At 32.6% G+C, this 17,293-nt stretch overlaps 1 protein-coding gene across 1 annotated transcript in view; it reads right to left on the bottom strand.

Moving 5' to 3' along the window:
• Nucleotides 1-1,365: 1,365 nt before the first annotated feature.
• The window catches only part of mRpS6 (mitochondrial ribosomal protein S6), a 100,337-nt gene continuing 84,409 nt past the window's right edge, over nt 1,366-17,293 (bottom strand). The window contains exon 4 of the mRNA XM_066739267.1: nt 1,366-3,785. Coding sequence (XP_066595364.1) covers nt 3,686-3,785 — 100 coding nt within the window. The 3' untranslated portion in view covers nt 1,366-3,685. The remainder of the gene's footprint in view (nt 3,786-17,293) is intronic.

The raw sequence follows: 17,293 nt of genomic DNA on the forward strand, positions 1-17,293 counted from the left end.
CTAGCTCCTGCGACCAGATTGGGATTCTTAATTAGAAATTTTAAGGAACTATAATATAAGATCATAACAATTTATTTGAAATAGATTAAATCCTAAAAACATTTACTTTTTCCCCAAACATACCGTTTCCTAAAACAATGCATTCTCCTTCCGTGGACAGCAATTACATTATCCCTTAAGTGGGTAACTACATTGCCGTATTGCGGAAGCTTCATCCTTACACGCATTTATTCGCACACAACCATACAAGAGGACGCTGGAGGCGCTAGAGGAAAATCCAAAATACACTAAATTTATGTATAACGTGATTTCACCACGTTACAAGTTCTATCCAATTTTCTTTGCTTTTCTAGGATAGATTATAATAAAAGAATTATGTTCAATTTCATTGTTTTATGGAGAATGGGGAAACAGCCATAGATTTTTAAAAAACTTTCTATTCAGCTGAAAATAAATTGTAATTGCATTATTGGGCTGCAATCCCACATCTATAGGGATAATAGGAAGCAATATCTGTTGACGTATTTAGGCTGAAAGTAGAAGGGAGAAAATGGGCGCTCGTAATACAAGGAGAGAGAGAGAGAGAGAGAGAGAGCTAATACGCCTGTCCTCTTGTCTAACTTAAAACTACGCGTTCGCGTTAGTAAAATGATTTCAAATCTTTTTTTCGTTTAACTGAATTGATTTTAGCCAAAAATCTTCTATAATTTTAGGAATATCAACTTGTTTTATTTTCAATTTACTCATTATACTCTGACGTACAGTCCTAAAGGCTTACTGTAAAAAAATTATCGTTTGAAAAGAGTAAAATATAATTGTTGTTACATTTTTTTTTCTAAAACGGATCCTTTACCACCAATAAATAAATCTCAACGAATAAGTTTGGTCCTAACAAAAAAGTTGATATTTCTAAAACTTTAGAAGATAATTGTAAGCTCCATTATTAGACTTTGATGGGTCCTCTTAACGGGAATCCGTATACCGATATTACAGGGCGAAAACTATTTTTCATGCAGCGTCGTCATTTGTTGACGGATTGTAAAGTTATTACAGGTTTTTGGAAATGCCAGAAGTTTGTCTAGTAAGTTACGTCAGGAAAATTAACAAAAAATGAAAAAAAAATTGTGTTTAAATAAACATATTAACATTATTGAGAAACAACAATTAAATCGCAAAATCCCCTAACGTACTTTACTAGATAATGTTCATACGTTTCCAAAAAGTCCACATAAATGCAAATCCGTCAAGAAATGACGATGCTGCATGCGAAATAAATAATGGAAGAATTTCGTGTTCGGGAAGTCGCCAACACGAAATTCTTCCATTATTTATTTCGCATGCAGCATCGTCATTTCTTGACGGATTTGCATTTATGTGGACTTTTTGGAAACGTATGAACATTATCTAGTAAAGTACGTTAGGGGATTTTGCGATTTAATTGTTGTTTCTCAATAATGTTTATATATTTATTTAAACACAATTTTTTTTTCATTTTTTGTTAATTTTCCTAACGTAACTTAGTAGATAAGCTTCTGGCATTTCCAAAAACCTGTAATAACTTTACAATCCGTCAACAAATGACGACGCTGTATGCAAAATAGTTTTCGCCCTGTAATGTCGGTATACGGATTCCCGTTAAACCGCTCTTTATAAAAATAATTAAATATATTTTCTACATTCATTTGTAAGTCTTCGATTTATTCTTTAACCCTTTAACCTGGAAATTAATCTAGCTTGGACAGTGTCGAAATAGATCATTTAAAAAAATTATTTGAACTTTCATAATACGCAATAAAATGAATATAAATTCCGCAATATAAACAATGTTTATATGTACGCGCACAAGCGCACACAACATTCTCGCAATCTGTAACGTGTGTATCTCGTTATTGCCCGAGATGGCACTTGTACATCGTCACGAGCCACACACGTTATTCCCGGCCAAGGGGTTAACCTCGATTCACTCAGTTACTATTGTGTACTGCTATAATGTGAAACATGATTAAAATCGTAATTTATTTAATTACATTTTTCAATGTTGAACAATGTTTAAATATTAAATTATGTTGACGAAATTTTACTACCCAGTACTTTAAAGCGCGTTATATTAATTGTAACAAGTATTGTGGTGTCGTTCGTAACATCTTAATTGCATAGAAAATAATTATAAATATTGTTATTACGCTAATAATTATTTAGTGCGTACGTACAATAAATATCGTTCTATTAAATTAAATATTAAAATGTTAGAAGAAATAAAATAGTATATTAGCCTAGGGGAAAAAGTGAGAAATATCTGACGAGGTGCGAAGTTTGAGTGCAATCGGCTACATTAATATACCTTGCCTCGTGCATTACAGTATAGCACCTTTCGTCATACATTGTTCATTTTCAACCCTAGGTTAAAAATGTGTATAATTGTATAAAAAGAAATTTATTTTTTTAAAATAGATAATCTATGCTTTTTTCAAATTTATAATTGAATTTCATTTCTTAATATATATTTAACGATGGAAAATAATACCTGTTTACCAAACATCTACAACTACTTTTATATCTATATACCATAGAAATTACAGGTATATTGCAATTGAAACCTATATGGCGTCGAATATAGCAAATTGCACGTGGTCTTATATTAGTATTTTGTGTGTATCGAGTATATATATATATATATATATATATATAATTAAGATATTTTTTCAATAAAAAGAAATTCGCATTCTAGATTTAAGGTGTAAGTATAACTGTCAATTTTTTTAGATTATTAATGTCAATAGGATCCTCAGGTAAAAATGATACTTTCATTTTGTTATAATTGACTCCGATCTCACCTAAGCATTGTACTGAAATAAAAGTAATGACAATCTATAGTTTATTTAAAATATATTGCTGTTTATTACTTATTCTTATTTTATAACAGAAATGATTTATAAGGTATCGAAACAGTAAGATTAATGCTCAAAGCTGTAATATGAAAATAATAAAAGATCAAAATTAATATTAGATTTTCGTTAGATACATAATAGAATAGGATGATAAATGTTTGTTGTGTTGCACAATAGTTATATGATCAGTTACGCTATTTTTATTCTGTACTCATTATTGTGGTGACTGTGTAATTCAGTGTTTAAGACTTGATTATGAAAATTAACCCTTAATAACCGAGAGCATTCTTTATAATATTTGACCAAAAATTACATAAAGTTCTATAAGTCTTATACAGATGAAGCATTAAACTAAACAGTAAAAATATTAAAACTATCTCTTTCATATATGTATAAATTTAATATATATTCAGTTTATTTTCAATTTCAACGCATACTCGTATTGGGGTTTTCGGCTGGTAAGGGTTAAAATTAATTTTACAACACAATTTTTGTATGCAGTAATTAATATATTAAATCTTTTGTATAAGTATTTTATGAAACTGTAATAGAAATGATTAATTTTTTGTATAATATATTAAAGTATTATAAAATTCACAACCAAAATTACTTCTTTCAGCTGATCATTATTAACAGGAATGTTATCCAATTTAATGAAGAAATTGAGAAAGTTTTTGTATTAAAGGTTGACAAAAAATCATTAAAACTTTAATATAGTTAGTAAATATAATATTTTATTTAGGTAGCGAACACATAATATAACAGACAAATAAGAAATTTCCTCTTAATATAGATATTTATTTCTGGAAAGGATAAAAATCTGTACTCGAATTGTATTTGAACATCTTCGGTTTAGCAAGTCGTTGTGCCTTCTGGATTAGTTTCTGCACCTCGGGCCTGAAATATGATGTAAAGAATAAACAATTCTATTTCAACGAAATAGAGACATGACTCTTGATTTAATTACATATAGCACTGTAAACCTAGCATCCAATCCTCCAAAACTAACAGTAATATTATATTTTATCAAAACATTAACTTTAAAAATGGATATATATGCTAACTTCTTAATTAAGATTCCAACATTGCCTCAAGAAACGAGTGGTCTGAATGTATTTCAAATGGTAGGTGTGTAAAATTGGCTCCTCAGTTATGGAGTTCTGTAGTTCTCATTAAATTTCTAGCTTCGTTGCAACTCCTTTTCAAGAGTTCTATATTGTTAAGGAAAAAGAGTTTGGCCTTTAATGCCACCATAGTACTGATTTAAAAACGCGGAGCTAATTTCATAACCAATTTTTAAATACAAACGTTCTCAGTAGGTTAATCGCTTACTTTTAATACCCTCAGTTTCTTCTGTAAGTGACATATAATTCAAATCTTAAATTTATAAATTGAAAAAGTTCTTAAATTTTGGTTTACTTTGAATAGTTCTGACAACATATTTACATTCCTTTCCTCCACCTCTAGAGTTCGCAGTACATAAAAAGACAAGAACAGCTATTATGAGGGTCATACACCAGTGAAGCCAGTCTAGGACTATAATGATCCCCCACCACGTACCTCCACAGACTAACCAACACGCAGAGCTGCTCAAGCATCCATGAGAGCACCCCACTACTGCCTCTCTGAACGTTGCACGCATACCATTAATACTGTATGTACAATGACCGGCAGAAATGGCGTCCCTTGATGCGTTTAGGAACTGCGTTTTAGGATCCTTCACTGTATACTCTATTCTGCTAGGCGGAGAGAGGGGAATTGAACGCGATAACTATAGTAGTTCGTCTATCTCGCTCTAAATGTGTGAGTGCGAGAGAGAGAGAGCTTTATACGGCATAGCAGGGCAAGCCAGGCGTCCCAAGGCTTATTTCTATCTGTGCCATTGCCTATGGCTATCTCTCTCGCTCGGTAAGAATCATTCGTCCGTCCTTGTTTAGGTCAGTTCTACGCCAATGGATACTCTCTAAAGAAGATTTTCTCAGGCGACACCATTGAAGACTGCGATTACAGCGGGGATTTTAAAATAATGTGCACCTGTCACTGTCAAACGTCAGTATGAAAAATTATTGTCACTACACCGTTTAGAGCAATTAACATTATAAGTCTGGATTATTATATGATATTCTGTAATTCACATATATATTTATATGTTATTTAACTTTTAATTTTTTAAACCAATAAGTTATTGTCATTATAGAGGAACCTCATTTAAATATAAGAATATACTGGTTTCCACTTATGTAACTTTTCTTGTAAATATAACATAATTTTAATTAATAAAATTCACTCATTTATTAATCAGACTAAGAAGAGTTATTTCTTTCAAATTTTGACATAAATAAAATAATATCCTAAACTCACACAACAAATTATTATTATGGTAATATTTTTATAATCGTTACACATTGATAATAATATATCTGAATATCCTTCAATTTAAAATAACATTTATATTGAAAAAAATCTTGATCAATGGTCATGAAGAGTTCATGGCTCAGTGGCTAGGTCGCTTGCCTCGAAGATTAGATCAAGCCCTTTTGTCAGTGGTTCAAATCCCGCGGGAGATCACTTTTTTTCGTTTTACAAGCATTACTATCTTTTTTTTGTTATTCTTTGGATTCTTTGGAAGATGTAGCAATGTTTCCAAAAAATTACAAAAAAAATAGTAATGCTTGTAAAACGAAAAAAAAAGTTCTCCCGCGGGATTTGAACCACCGACAAAAAGGCTTGATTTAATCATCGAGGCAAGCGACCTAGCCACTGAGCCACAACTCTTCATGACCATTGATCAAGATTTCTTCAATGTAAATGACATTTTAAATTGCAGGATATTCAGATATATTATTATCAATGTGTAACGATTATAAAAATATTTCCATAATAATAATTTGTTGTGAAAGTTTAGGATATTATTTTATATATGTCAAAATTTGAAAGAAATAACTCTTCTTAGTCTGATTAATAAATGAGTGAATTTTATTAATTAAAATTATGTTATATTCACAAGAAAAGTTACATAAATGGAAACTAGTTTATTCTTATATTTAAATGACTTTCTTCTATAATGACAATAACTTATTTGTTTAAAAAATTAAAAGTAAATTAACATATATATATATATATGAATTACAGAATATATAATAATCCAGACTTATAATGTTAAATGCACTAAACGGTGTAAGTGACAATAAATTTTCATATTGACGTTTGACAGTGACAGGTCCACATTATTTTAAAATCTCCGCTGTAATCGCAATCTTCAATGGTGTCGCTTGAGAAAATCTTCTTTAGAGAGTATTCATTGGCGTAGAACTGGCCTAAATAAGGACGGACGCATGATTCTTACCGAGCGAGAGAGATAGCCATAGGCAATGGCACAGATAAAAATAAGCATTGGGACGCCTGGCTTGCCCTGCTATGCCGTATAAAGCTCTCTCTCTCTCTCGCACTCACGCATTTAGAGCGAGATAGACGAACTACTATAGTTATAGCGTTCCATTCCCCTATCCCCACCTAGCAGAATAGAGTATACAGTGAAGGATCCTAAAACGCGGTTCCTAAACGCATCAAGGGACGCTATTTCTGCCGGTCATTGTACAATCACTGGCATATATAGCGTCCCTTGATGCATTTAGGAACCGCGTTTTAAGGCCCCTCACCATCAGTAACTCGAAACGGAAAGCGCGAGTTAGCATACAATTTAGATTAAATAATCTTCGAACAATAAAATTTAAAGTTTTTTTAATCTAAAATGTATGCTAACTTGGGCTTTCCGTCTTGAGTTACTGATGGTGAGGGACTTTATAACGTGGTTCCTAAATGCATCAAGAGACGCCATATATTCCGGTCATTGTACAATGACCGGCAGAAATGGCGTCCCTTGATGCGTTTAGGAACCGCATTTTAGGATCCTTCACTGTATACTCTATTCTGCTAGGCGGAGATAGGGGAATGGAACGCGATAACTATAGTAGTTAGTTTATCTCGCTCTAAATGCGTGAGTGCGAGAGAGAGAGCTTTATACGGCATAGCAGGGCAAGCCAGGCGTCCCGAGGCTTATTTCTATCTGTGCCATTGCCTATGGCTATCTCTCTCGCTCGGTAAGAATCATTCGTCCGTCCTTGTTTAGGTCAGTTCTACGCCAATGGATACTCTCTAAAGAAGATTTTCTCAGGCGACACCATTGAAGACTGCGATTACAGCGGGGATTTTAAAATACTGTACACCTGTCACTGTCAAACGTCAGTATGAAAGATTATTGTCGTTTACAGCTTTTGGTGCAATTAACATTATAAGTCTGGATTATTATGTGATATTCTGTAATGCACAAAAACAAATGCCGAAGAAGCGAGCTCCTGCTCATATGGATTAGATTACAAAAAAAGCATAAATATAACATTGTATATTTTAAGGTTTGCAAAAATATGTTTGGAGGCAGTAGCAATGCTTCCAAATAATTAACAAAAAGAAAAGATAATAATGCTTTTAAAACGAAAAAAAAAATATCTCCCGCGGGACTCGAACCACCGACAAAAGCGCTTTAACTAATCTTCGAGGCAAGCGACCTAGCTATTGAGCCACGAACTCTTCATGACCATTGATCAAAATTTCTTCAATGTAAATGATATTTTAAACCGAAGGATATTGAGATATATTATTATCAATGTGTAACGATTATAAAAATTTTTCTCTAATAATAATTAGTTAAGTGTGCGCGTTTAGGATATTATTCTATACATGTTAAAATTTAAAAGAAATAACTCTTCTTAGTCTGATTAATAAACGAGTGAATTTTATTAATTAAAATTATGTTATATTTACAAGAAAAGTTACATAAGTGGAAACCAGTATATTCTTATATTTAAATGAGTTTCTTCTATAATGCCAATAACTTATTGGTTTAAAAAATTAAAAGTAAATTAACATATGTATATATATATGTGCATTACAGAATATCACATAATAATCCAGACTTATAATGTTAATTGCACCAAACGCTGTATGCGACAATAATCTTTCATACTGACGTTTGACAGTGACAGGTGCACAGTATTTTAAAATCCCCGCTGTAATCGCAGTCTTCAATGGTGTCGCCTGAGAAAATCTTCTTTAGAGAGTATCCATTGGCGTAGAACTGACCTAAACAAGGACGGACGAATGATTCTTACCGAGCGAGAGAGGTAGCCATAGGCAATGGCACAGATAGAAATAAGCCTCGGGACTAGTCAGGACGCCTGGCTTGCCCTGCTATGCCGTATAAAGCTCTCTCTCTCGCACTCACGCATTTAGAGCGAGATAAACTAACTACTATAGTTATCGCGTTCCATTCCCCTATCTCCGCCTAGCAGAATAGAGTATACAGTGAAGGATCCTAAAATGCGGTTCCTAAACGCATCAAGGGACGCCATTTCTGCCGGTCATTGTACATGTTTCGGACTCCTTCATTTAGCTTCGGTATAATTCGAGTACGAGAACGAGCGGTATAGTTTTCTCGGACTTCTCTTTCTCGCACTCGATCTTCGTTCATTTTGTCAACGAGCCAAACCAAGCTAGCCGAATCAAAATTCTTTTCGGCCAGGTATCATAAAAGCTGGCATAATTAAATGTATAATGATGAAATATTTATAGGCAGTTATTGACTTATTGCATTTTATAATAAATAAAGAAATGCGATCATAATACGTAACATTGATCAATTTTATTACGACTGATATGTTATGTATTATTTTTAAAAAGATTTCATTTTTTAAATTTGTTATTGAATGTAGTAGCTTAATGACAATAAAATAAAAATTCATAATAATTGAAAAAGTTGGCACGAGTTTGCAGGAATCTTACTGGAATCCGTAGAATAGCAGACAAGCGCCTTACCAATGTCCAAGCCCGTACAGTTATATGAGATGGGAGGTCAGAGTGAGGGGTCTGTTTAGATTCAGTCTGGCTTCATAGCTGCTACCTTCAATTAATACCTTCATCGTCGTCAAATACCTTAGTTAGTTAAAGTCTAGTGCAGCATTATTAGTAACAAAATAACAGGGCCATTTTTCTTTGGAGGCAATTTGAATAAAGAGGTATATGGGAAATTTTTGTTAAATAATCAACTGAAATTAATGGAAAGTTTTATTCTTGACAGAACAATTACGGTGCGGTATTAGCATGATGGGTGTCCTGCCCACAATGCGCTTATAAAACACGAAAAGTTTTGAATGAAATGTTTCAGAAAAAATAGAACGTAATGTTCTGGTGAGGTGGCCACCTACATTACCTAATTTAATTCCTCCTGATTTGTTACTTTGGAGTTATCTTAAAGAATAAATGTACACGCAAGTACAGACAATTCCAGTCGATATACAAAACCGTATCGAAGAAGTTGTGAATCAATTCTAGAAGAAAAACTTGGAAACAATTTAAGGGGATCCACGACTGACGAAAAATTTCATTCAAGTTTATTTCCGAAATTAATAAAAATATGTACTTTTTAGCAAAGACTGAGTTTACTCTTCTAACAGGGCTTAAGAGCGCTATAGGCTCAGATTCTCATTATAAAAAATTTTTTTGTTTTATGAAAATTATAAACAATATTTTGAATGACATTAACACTAGATTTACGGATGTTGATTAGACCTATTTTTACCAAAGTGAGATAATTTGAATAATACACGAAAATTGAAGTTTTATATATAGAAATTAGTTCTACTTTAAATTAAATGAAAGATTTATTATTAAAAAATTTATTGAAAACACTTTTTACATATAAATTATTATTTTTAAATACCATTGATTGAGTCAGATTAGCTCAGTCCGTAAATTTAGTATTAATAATATTGAGAAAAGAGCGTTGTAGTGCCATCAAAAAAAGTTCTATGAATAATTTGGGACTAGAAAGAAGCCAATATATCCAAACATGTCAAAAATTCTTTTGAGAAACTACTGTACAGCTATTAGAGTAGAAACTTAACTATTTTACTGACCAAGCAGAGTCGTCCAGTGTTAGACAAAGTCACGTATATAAGTTTTCTCGCTTTATCAAGTCTCTAAATATGTTCCTAATACAGCTATAGCGAACGATCATATTACAATACAGTGAACTGACCAAGCCTGTTTGTAAGGTTGTAACATAAACAAGGAAAGCAAGATATATTTTTAAGTGAAAAAGTTAGGTTTGTCGGAAACCGTTTCTCTGCCCTTTATCAGCATGTCTACAATAAACATTAATCATTTCGAGCGATTCTGCCATGGTAAAATATAGAAAAGCTTGAATAATTTTACTTATACACACATCGTATCTGATGATACAGTGGGCGTCAGTGTGTTGTACGAGTCTACGTGCATCACCTCACAGACAGATGAGAGGCTAGCGCTGCCTGTACTTGTGATCAGCTATGGCAATTATATAATAAAAAATATATTTTTGGATGAAGAGGTTAGGTTCTTCATGAACCCTCGGCGCTCCGCCCTTGATTATCATGTCCACTAACCATATAGTAATTATTTGAAACGATTCTGTCACATTCAAATCTAGAAAATCATAAAAAAAATAGCTGTGCACACATCGTAGCAGGCGATACGGAGGTGTCAATACGTGACACGAGTCTTTCTGTTCCACCCAATACTGACTTGATAGTTACAATATCTGCCGCAATAGGCGCTGATATATAATGAAATGAGGTCGTCGATAATTCTGGTCGGTCCTGGATCACCTTAAAGCTGTTTGTAAGCAACACGATACCGCCTACTAAACATACACTAATATACAGGAGTGCCGTTAACAAGACAGAATTCTTGCTAATAGTGCTAAACAGTATTTACATACAAGGGATATCAAGATGTTGGAATGTGAAACCACTCTCGCTGTTTATGGAGCCATGCAGGCAAATAAGAGACCCGGTATTGGACTGAAGATGAACAAAAAAAAAATATTATCCTTATTGCTAAACGGGATGGATTTTTACCCTTTATAACATCTATAGTCGGTGGACTTTCCGCCATTGGCTCAATGGTTAGCGGTGCCGCTAAATTAAGTAAAGCGAAGAATAATTATGACGCTGAAGTTAGCAGCGACTTATCTACAGCGAGTTTCGGCGTCACATAAACCAAAACTAGCGTGTCACCCGGTAAACAACACATATAGAAAACCTAAATAAAATGCTTCAATATCAAATTAAAAGCAAGATACACGTTGTATTTTTTTTTAAATAACATCAATTATTACTTAAAATAACAATTAATACATAGAAAAAATACTCAAAGGAAAAATAAAAGTTTAAACTCTTTATCATCATATTTGACCGACAGAGAAATTTGTGTAATTTTTTAAAATTGCACAGTCCTCTGGCCTATTAAATTCTGCGTAGGCTGGTATGACTTTTGTTAGGGATCTCGGCTTGCACGATGTTTTTTTTTACAGAGAAGCAGCTATATACAACGACAACCGTGATTTCCAACTTTCGGCTAGCATTTGCAACTAGCAAGAAATTTTTGTAATTTTTTAGAATTGCACAGTCCTCTAGCCTATTAAATTCTGCGTAGGCTGGTATGACTTTTGTTAGGGATCTCGGCTTGCACGATGTTTTTTTTTTACAGACTTTAAGTGAAACACCCTGTAGAGAGCGATAACAATGTTTTCCAATTTTCGGCTAGGATTTTCAATCAGCTGAAATTTTTTTTAATTTTTTGTATACATATGCTCTTATACACGATAAAATGATGAATATAGTGGTAATATATTTTTATGAGTGATCTTGACGTCCTTGATATTTTTATTAAAAAGATATGAAACTGCTTATCCGCAAAGACACTTTTCTTCGCTTTTTGGTAAGTCTTTTACAAATCGTGACATATATTTGATTGTTAAAAATATTACGTTTTTAGCGAATTTAATGTAGAGTTTAATGGTAGTATTATAAAGGGTGATCTCCATTCTCCTAACAATATTATTAAGAAAATAACAAGCAAGGAAACTGCGCTAATATTGTTCTCCTATTTCCATGCTAGTGAACCTAATGGAGGAATTAAGAATATAATAACCTTTCTGAGGCAGAAATTTAACACTGTTAATGATAATTCCAGAATTCCTTAATAAAATGTTCCATATTTGTACTCGAATTTGTAATGATTGTTCGATTTTAATTTTTAGCTCGATTTTACATTAACCTTGTTCAGTTGTGTATTTCCCTCTTCTTTTTTTAACAAATAGATAAGAAATTTGTAGTTCTAATATTATATAATAGAAGTAAAAGATAGTGAAAAGCTTACGCTTTTACATTTCTTCCAACTATCGTTAAAATAGGCTTAACATTTAATTTCATAACATAGTTCCACTGTAATGTAGATCATGTACCTTTCAAATAAAAAATTAAAGTTATGTTTAAATTAACAGCTTCAATATAAGAATTATATAATTCATATTTGCGAAAAGTTTCGAATATGAATCAGTTGTGTATGCAACGAAGATTAAGTAGTACTCTTTCGAATGAGTAGAAAGGTTTTACACATACGAGCTGAAATGAATTATGGTTAATCGTACAAGTAAGAAACTGTTACTTTACGCTCGAATTGTATAGAAAGTTTTTTCTAATTTTGTAAAAATTTGAGTCAATTATAAGAAGTTATTTTACTCACTTTTAAATTAGACAATATTTTGATTATAAATTAACTTTATTTAACATATTATTATATATTCGATGCTATAACATTTTTTTTTTATTGAATAAACGATTTTATAAAGAACAATTGGAAAATTTAACAAGATGTTCGGTTTGTTAAGGTAGAGTCAATAATCTCTTTTTCAGGGATGCACAATATAATGAAGTGTTGGGCCAACCATTTGGTGGCTTCTTTATTCCCTTTAAATTATATGCCCTTTGTTTGTCTCTTCCGTAAAGATTGGCTATTTCTTGTATTATTTTTATTCGTGTTTCCCGTATTAGTGGTTTATCATCGTCTTGTTCCATAATTAATGTGGGAATGTTTGAAAGAAAAGGCCAATATGGTAGCGATAATTTTATAAACTTTATTAGTTTCCGTCGTTTCTATGTACACGTTACTTCGAGTGAGGTTGCGTCTCTACTGGGACTGTCCTTCACCTTGTCAACGGAAAACAGTCGAATCATACCGCGACCAATCAAAATCTAGTTTGTAGCTCATCCTACAATCGGTCATCCTAATCATTTTCGGACTCCGAAAATACACTTGTTTACAACCATGGTTTAATATACTCGGCTGTAGTTGTCGTTAAATTTGGTCCATCATGGTCACCAACTCGTTCAACGTCATAAGAATTGTTGCCTTTGTTTTTCTTAATCATATATGGTCCCAAAAATTTCAGTTTTAATTCGGCTTTCCCGTGCATCTTAACTCCGAATAACAGCTCGAAGGGTGTTGTTTTAATAGATCTATGGTAAGTGGAATTAAGTACAGGTTGGAGTTTCTCTACATGTTGGAACCATTTTTCGGGATTATCCATAGAAAATTTAGTTAGCACTGGAATAATCGAACGGTTCGTCCTTTCGACCTGTCCATTAGATCTGGGAAGGCCAGTCATTATTAGAATCTGATTTATATTATACTCTGAACAGTACTCTTTGAACTCTTGCGAGGTAAATGCCGCGTCCCTCGGTCTGATATTACTTGCCTAGGACTTCCGAAAATTGCTCGTTGAATTTCCAATTTCTTTATTACTTCAGCTGTTGAAGTAGTCTTAGTAGGATATATCCAAATAAATTTAGTGAAACTATCAATAATTACTAGTAGATGTTTGTAATTTTTACTTGTGGACTGGAGAGGTCCTAAGTGATCCATGTGATATGTATACAATGGTATAGATACCTTCTCTAGTGGGTGAAGGAATCCCTCCTGTTTCCCTTTCTTTTTATCAGCCAAAATGCAGTGTATGCAGTTGGCAATGAATTTTTCAATTTTCTTATTTAAATTGTGTATATAGTAATCTTGCTTGATTAACTCTTCTGTCTTCCTTACAGCGAAATGTCCTTTTTGATGTGCAGAAGCTATAAGTTCGATCTGCATTGATCTAGGGACTACTAATAAATCTTTACCTCCTGAGAATTTGTATAATATATCATCTTTCAGATAATAATCTTTGTATTCCTTTTCTTGTAATAGTTGTTTAATAGCTTCTATTTCGTTGTCTTGCTGCTGTGCTGTCTTTATACGAGTTATTATTTCATTGGTTTGTATCATCATTATTCGATATCTGCTTAATGCGTCGACATGCTGCATTCTGTTACCAGGTCTATGTTTGATTTCGCAGCTGAATTCTTGTACAAACAATGCCCATCTTGCGACTTTTGTCGACAATTCCTTTTTGTTCATAGTTTTTTGAAACGCCTCGCAGTCAGTATATATTGTAAATGGAATCCCTAATAGGTATATTCGGAACTTCTTTAATGCCTCTATCACCGCTAATACCTCCAGCTCATAACTAGTATATTTGCTCTCCGCTGGGGTAGTTTTTCGGCTCATATAATAAACAAGATGAAACTTTCCATCTTCTTTTGACCGTTGTAGCAATACGGCACTATATCCATCCTTCGAAGCGTCCGTGTGTAGCTCTGTCTCTGAATTTGGCGCAAATATTTGCAATACTGGTTCTTGAGTCAACGCTATCTTTAATAATTCAAACGCCCTTTTAGCGTCATCGTTAATTTCAAATTTAACATCCTTTTTCAATAAATCGCTTAGAGATTTCGCTATAATTGAGTAGCCTTTTATAAATTTTCTGAAATAGCCTGTAAGACCTAAAAAACTTTGTATTGATCTGACAGAGTTTAACGATGGATAATTAGCTACTGCTGAGATTTTTGCTGGTGATGGGTAGATCAAGAGACACGGTAGTGTCTCGACGGCAAGTACATAAAAGTAGGTATAAACGTGTCTATACCGCCGTCCAGGCACTACTGTATCTTATACAGCAAGATTGGCCGTCTCAATGTTTAAATCGATTTTTTTCCGTAAATGAAACACTGTCATGATTTCAGTAAAGCTTTTCTTGAAATGGATTAGAACAAGCTTTTATTTGAGCCCATAAACATCAAAATTGGTTCACGCAATCCAGAGATCTCATAATCTGTTAGCTATATATATAACGAATTTAATTTCTTTCCGTCATCTTCTTCTTCTCCAGCCAGAGTGTATGTCTCGGGCTGAAGTTGGTCGCTAAGAAAAATGACGTCATTTTCACAACGCTTCCAACATAATATACTCAACGATCAAACTATGTATGGTTGTGAACTGTCAATTCGGCGACTATATTGAACTGTGTAAATTGTAATGTGAGGTTATTTTTATTTTAATGCAGTGAGGTTATTCATCGTGTTGCGATATTGCATCTGTTAATTTCTACAATCACAAATAATTCAATTAACAGTGACTGAAGGATTCGCGAATTAGATAAGTATAATATTATATTTTACAATACAGGATGTAGTATATACTTTGTGGTACTTTGTGGTATTTCTTTTTGCAGATAAATTAAGACAGAATATTTTCATATTCATTGATGAGGATAGAGCTGACTGGATTAAATAAAATTAATATTTACAAGTCTGTGCCAATGAGAAATATACTTTCAACAGTAATGTGCATCGGTCATTATCAGGAGGATATTAATTGAAAGAAATTGTTAAGGTACTTAATAATCATATGCTAAACTTTCAGGTATTGAAATCATTAATCAAATGCATGTTTTGCTTTTTGTTTTCTTTAAACTGATATTGATTGTAATTATCCGATAGGTTATATCATATATATATAAACAAATATTTCAGATTAAATTATGGCAATGCTAATTTGAAAGATATGAAACATTCCAAAAAATCTTTATTTACGTAAAATACAAGTTGACCAGTATTTGGATTTGAACAAATTATACGATAGTAGATGTTTACAAAAGATGCGAAGATAACCAAATATTACAGAAGTTAGGTCAACAAGCAATAAAGAAAATGGAGGTGGGGCAAAATCAAATACTGGTAAGTAACTGAGATGTTTCATGTTCCTTCAAATATTTATTTTCTTTGAAGATTAAGATTGTTAAATGATGAATTTGATTTCAGGCTTACGCATAGTGTTATCATTTAGTATTTTACAGTCACTGTGCAAGTTTATTATAGCAAATAGTAATACTTGTGCTTTGACTTAAATACATTTGGTACAATTGAATTAGAAAACCAAGGAAGAAGGTTCGCTCACATACTGACTATTGGAGTTGAATCAAACATTGGGCTTTTCATTCCTGCATTCTGGTATTTGAAACAGGCAAGGATGAAAGCATTGAAAGATTGGCAAAGTAAGAATAAGCCAATATTCAGATAATCGTCATCCATTGCTCAGCCATAATTTAAGGATGAGATTCATTGGATGAAATTCTGTAATATTGAGTTAATAACTGTTGATAGTTTTCCTCTGTTACCTATGCTAGTATTCTAGGCCAAAGGCAGTATACTAGTCGTTGGTATGGATGAAAAAATGCACGGTTACTCTCAATTGAAAGTCAGTCCAAAAATTAATGGTTTCTACTCCATTTTGCAGCACCAGAAATCCGACCAGTTTCAACAGTGTATAGAAATTAGCGAAACGAACATTTGAGGACTCTGGCACAGGAAATGTTATAAGGACGACTCGCTAATATATCTCCTATATCACCTTTGTCAAGAATTAGCAGCATAAATGTGATAGTAACTGGTGCTAAAAAGAAACGTGGTATGCAAAACGACATAGTCAGCTTTGAATATATGCTTGATTGTAGCTTATTCAAAGCTTTGCGAATTGCTTGTCTAGTCTTGCCCCAGTATCAACTCAAGTAGTTGATGAAACTAGTGAAGTCTGGCAAGGTCAGATGGTGGTAAAAGTCAAATGTTGATAAACAGAAAATGTAAATTAATTAAAACATACATTTTACTTAATTATTTTTATATGTTGAAAGTATGTTTATTGATTATGAAAAATTTAATCAAACTTTTATTATAGTGAAACTGAAAACATTAAACAAGTAGCCGGGGCATTAATTATGAAGTTCATTTATGCAGAATGCATTACAAATATCAATAAACTCAATGCGTTGACTGTGATATTTTTTCAATATTAATATATATTATTTTATTAGTTAAGCTCTGCTGTTTCAAAAAACGAGAAGTATGGAAATTTTCTTTAAATTCTGTAGAAAAATTAAAAGAATTATTTAATTTTTTAAATATTATACTCTTACAAAACGTTATGAAATCCCACAAAAAACAGACTTCGCCTGTATAAAAAGGCGGCAAGTACATAAACCATTTAGCATAAATAATATAGTAAAATTATCCAATTAAAAAAAGTAGTGAAATCCAAATATTAGGCAAGTTTATTTTTTCACCTTAGCAAAAGTTAAATTTTTGAAAAAAAAGGAA

This window comes from Prorops nasuta, unplaced genomic scaffold, assembly GCF_024137725.1.
Source record: "Prorops nasuta isolate Cenicafe-Biocafe unplaced genomic scaffold, Cenicafe_Pnas_1.2 PNAS00020, whole genome shotgun sequence".
NCBI lineage: Eukaryota > Metazoa > Arthropoda > Insecta > Hymenoptera > Bethylidae > Prorops > Prorops nasuta.